At 36.3% G+C, this 5,083-nt stretch overlaps 1 protein-coding gene across 1 annotated transcript; it reads right to left on the minus strand.

The window, feature by feature from the left end:
- LOC101300177 (F-box/LRR-repeat protein 14-like) lies at window positions 1–4,836 on the minus strand. The gene is made up of 15 exons (XM_004287200.1): window positions 4,498–4,836; window positions 4,280–4,408; window positions 3,991–4,198; window positions 3,698–3,844; window positions 3,443–3,517; window positions 3,143–3,214; window positions 2,765–2,836; window positions 2,592–2,663; window positions 2,393–2,464; window positions 2,242–2,313; window positions 1,849–1,920; window positions 1,507–1,650; window positions 962–1,033; window positions 477–623; window positions 1–395 (listed from the first exon to the last, which is right to left on the minus strand). Exons 1-15 carry the CDS (start codon window positions 4,708–4,710, stop codon window positions 211–213), a joined length of 1,752 nt encoding a protein of 583 aa, XP_004287248.1. The 5' UTR covers window positions 4,711–4,836; the 3' UTR covers window positions 1–210.
- Between the last annotated feature and the right edge of the window lie 247 nt (window positions 4,837–5,083).

The raw sequence follows: 5,083 nt of genomic DNA on the forward strand, positions 1-5,083 counted from the left end.
AACAAGGAAAGAATAGGTAGTGCTTATTCTATTTTTATTACAATTACAATTGCATTAAGAGATACTCTCCAAGACAGACATAAGCCATATGTACAAATGTACAATAACCAAAATGCTTTTACCATACATTCTCGCCCTTCATATTTCCATATGTAATTATTAGCCTGTACACTATGATATCCGAAATGGACAAAGCTTCCAGCCTTCAATCTATTCTGGTCGAAAGCTTACCAAATTAGGGAGGGCGATAGACTGTAGGTTCCTAATTTCAGATGCAGTCACCATACTGGACTCCAAGGTTAAGGAACGAAGATTCTTCAAAGGCTTTAAATAATGCAATCCCTCATCGGTAATGCATGAATTTGAAATGTTTAACGACACCAATGCAGTTAAACCTGTCAGAGGAAAATGAATGTGAGAAGATCAATGTGACAAGAGTTGCGACAAATATCCACGAAATATACAACAATATATACCAGAAATCACTTCCAAAGATTTATCTGTCAAGCTGCGGTTCTGCGACAAATTTAGCCATCTCAGACAGACAAGATCTTTCAGATTCTTCACACCAGCATCAGTCAATTCTCCACCACATATTTCAAGAGACTGAAGGTTCTTGAAGTCTGTATGCACAAAAACACATAAACTAACTTCAAAAAGACAAGATTACCAAGTTGCAGAAGCAAGTAAACATGTAAAATAAAAGTTTGCTCAGAGGCACTGTCAATTTTGATCAAACTGAATTAGGAAGGGAATCGGAGCAAACTTGATTGCTGAAATACTCTATTCCTACCTCCAGGGTTTCCAAATAGGGTTTTGAGTTTTTCACTTGTTTTGTTAAGAGTGAGGTTCCCTAGGCTCAAGACCTCAGTCAAGGAAAGAAGACACAGAAGAAGTACATTCATAGACAAGGGAATGAGAACTTCTATAATTGAAATGAAAATCATAACATATAACATACGTTTTAATGTGTTTGCTCCAGAGTCTGATATCCGAGCACCAAAGAGATCCAGATGCGTCAATTTTGTAAGACCTGCAGCAGTGAAAACATGAAATACTGGAACAAGAGGTCTGAAGCTTCAATCAAAAATAAAGGAAGCAAGCAGAGCTATAGCAAGTGATTCAGACGTAGGATCATTTATGCCAAATATGTCTGACGTTTGCTTTTTAGATTGACTGAACGATTAGCTTAAATCTAAAGCTTTGTCAACAAATGACAAAGTTATAAGTTCAAGGGCTGAGCTTTAAAATCCTAAGCATAAGCTACATGACATGAAATACGAAGTGCTTAAATGAATTGAAATTGGAACAGCTAGAAATCTACCCTTCTAGGCTAAATGTATTAGACAATCACATGCACGGAGAATAATTCCAGAATTAATGCTTTGCAGCCAACAAAGATTTTGCACAAGCAAACAAACATGTTGGTTCAACTAAACAAACTAGTAGCTTTGCAAATTATGGCATCCAAAGGAACTGCAAAATAAAGTACATCAATATCCATACCTGTAATAGCTGCAAGTCCAGCATCAGTAATTTGACGAGCATCCAGATTAAGCCATTTGAGAGATGTCAGCCCATTTAACTTTTGCAGACTACTGTCACTTACCTGGGTGAATGACAAGTTTAATTTCTCCAGATTCTTTAACCCTGGAAGTACAACAACCGGACACTCAAATTAATCAACTAATGCTATAGAAGCAAAGCATCTGGGAAATAACATCATAATAGAGCCGAACTGATCTCAAAAAGAAAAACCTTCAATAGCTTATAGCTAATATGACCCATAAAGTCACATAACAATTAAAACAACGATACAGCCCACCACAAGCAGGATACTGTCCTTACCTGAGAGATGACGAATCCCATTGCTTCCAACTTCAGTATCAGACAACTCTAAATTCTTTAAGAGTACCAGACCTGCATACATAAGGAACTCAAATAAGCTGGAGGGGACGTTCAATAACAAAGATTACAACTTATCACCATGAAGTTTAGTGCTTGTTAAAGTTATACATAATGTTTGGAATGTAATGAGCTCCAAGAACTACACTATATCTTCTTCCTTTCAAATGCACATTGAATTGTAGATAAAGATAAAGATAACAGTTCCTTAAATAAAAACTCACATTCCTAATATGCTAGTGTTCAAATGATGAACCCATCCTCCTTTTCCATTCCAATTTAAATTTTTGAAACAAAAGCCAGATGTAAACAATATACAGTTATCTCATAGTAAACCTGACAAATTCGCAAGCCCCTGGTCACCAATCTTACAAGAATCCAGGTTCAAGCTCTCCAAATTTGTCAAACCTAGAAATGATACTGGTTAGTCATTTATCTATGCCAACTATAAATATGAGAAGAATTATCTCTTGCATGAGAGAGATACCTTTTAGATGCACCAAACACGCATCTGTGATTCTGTTGAATCCCAGGCTCAGAACCTTCAAATTTGTAAGGCCTGTAAAGTGTCATTGGTTTGACAAAGTTAAAATTACCACCTAATCCAGCCAATTGAAAACAATAATAAATCGAGCACCTGTTGGATAAATGATCCACTTGGCCCCCAACATCCTATAATTACTCACCAGAAAACTTATCACATCCTTCATCTGATACATTGCATCTGTTGAGATTCAAGTAAGCCAGGGCAACAAGAGCTGCACCAGAACTCGTTAGTTTTACACAACATTATAGAAGAGTTAGAATCCTCACTTCTTTTTGGTAGGGTAGTGTTAAAGTTAATCATCAGAGAGCTAACCTGAAATAGATTTCAAACATGCAGAAGTAACATCGCATCCCTCTAAGTTCAACATATTAAGCTTCTGCAAGCCTGCTTCACAGATAAGAAACCAAGCACTTGAATCTCAGGAAACATCAGGGTAAACAAAATATACAAGGGATAAACCCAAACAATCCCAAAATTTGATAGACTTGAGTAAAGACAGTAATCAGTATCACAATGCCACTCTCTAAGTGCCAGATCCTTTTTCCTATATAAAAAGGGAACAGAAGCAGTTTCTGCGGCTGTTCAAATTGAAATAATACAATGAATTTCAACAATATAATCTCTATAGCATAGGTAGGACAATTTAAATGTTGAGGCACCAATATAACAATTAGAAAAGATATGGAGTACCTTTCAAATAAGAGATTCCAGAATCAGTAATGTTGCAGTTGGATAACTGTAATTCATTTAGGTTTGTAAGCCCTGGGAAAATGTGTCGAGATTAGTTTATGGAAAAGTGACATTGTGCAATTAAGAAACATGAAAAATAATAGTCAAACAAATTCTAATCTGGAGATTCCTTGAAAATGAAATTCGTGCAGCCTCCTCTTTCACTCAACAAAGGACAACTGTAACCAGTAAATTGCCAGCAACATGATCATGAAATGACCATTGTTACACAGGAAAACAATGACTTATAATAAAATGTACCTGAGATGGACTTTAAGTCTGAATCTGTGATGCATTTACAACATCTAACATTAAGAGACTTCAGTTTCGTCAAACCTGCATAATCATAAATCAGGTGAGTTAAGAAAAAAAATCAAAGTCATATAAAAGGGTCAACATATCTGGGTGATCACTTAAGTGAACATGATGAGAAGGTTTGTTTGGTCAGCTAGACATAATATCATATTTTGACCAGAAGATAAAAACCAAATAGAGACAATAAAAGGCATGTTAAACCTTTAAGATGATCAAAACCACCACGAATCTCTGGACACCTCTCCAAATCCAACTTTTCTAAGTTATAAAGGCTGGAGAAAGTGCGCATCCCATCAGCAGTAATTGCACTGCTCCTTCTAAAACTCAAGATTTTCAAATTTGAAAGATCTACAGACGAGGACAGAAGTAATCTTCATCAGTCAACAAAAGAAACCCAATATGGAAAAGTCAACTCATACAAATTACCGAAAGGAAAAAGATAAATGAAAACCAGTTAGTAAACATAAAACAAGACTTAAGAACAAAGAAATTACCGCTGATGTGCTTAAGTCCATGTTCTGAAACATGGTCACAGTAATTATAAGTAAATGATTGGAGGTTCGAGCAGTCTTTTAAAAGAGCCAACCCAGAGTCTGTCACCTCAGAACCTGAAATATCAATAGATAGTAGAGATGAGCCTTGTGAACAGATGGCCTCCATCCAACTATCTTCCACACAAGGGTATTCGCCCAAACCAATATCCTGTAATCACATACACAAATTTAGTAAACAACATGCTCTCCCATATCTTAAACTTATGACCATCAACTAGCACACATTTACCTCAAGAGCACAATCTCTAAAAGCCTCGAGAGAAACATCACTGAGAGATTGTGAACAGACCAATTCGTTAAAGACCTGCTGACTCACATCCCTCGGCAGCATTGAGAACGAACTATATTTGTCAATGTCCTACACAAAAAATCAAAACATAAAACCAAAAGAATCCAAACCGCCACTAGATATACAATTACACACTTTACACAAGCTCAAGCTAATACCATGCATATTTTGGAAATGCACAATTCCAATAGAGAAGGGCAAATGCCTGCTACTCCTGGAGAATGCTCCACATTGCGACAGTGAAAAGATGCCGCTCCTAGCCATTTCGAGCTGCTACTTTTACAATACCTCCCGGACACTAGTCTACGAGTTGCTACTTCTTCCTCAATCACCGATTGCTCTCTCTTCCTAGAGCATATACTCCCCATCATATATCAAAACAAAATGAACCAGATTATCAACTAGCCTAGCGAATCGAGCCGAGGAATACCAACATTACATCCCATTCTAACTCCAGAAAAGGCTATCATGAACTCCAAGCATCATCAATCATATATCTGATATTTAAAGGAACACGTTAAACACTAGCCAAACAAACAAAAGAAACAATATATATAAAAATAAATAAAATAATCTAACCACATATATTCGTTGCTTTCTGCATACATCAAAATCTACTGTTTTCATTTCTATACAGCTTTTCTGAGAAAAAAAAAAAAAACTGAAAGCTGAAAAGCATCATTTAAATTCTATGAGATAGAGAACAACGATCGGTTCTCGATTCTCGAATTGGATACAAATTAT

The sequence above is a fragment of the Fragaria vesca genome, linkage group LG1 (assembly GCF_000184155.1).
Source record: "Fragaria vesca subsp. vesca linkage group LG1, FraVesHawaii_1.0, whole genome shotgun sequence".
Classification (NCBI taxonomy): domain Eukaryota; kingdom Viridiplantae; phylum Streptophyta; class Magnoliopsida; order Rosales; family Rosaceae; genus Fragaria; species Fragaria vesca.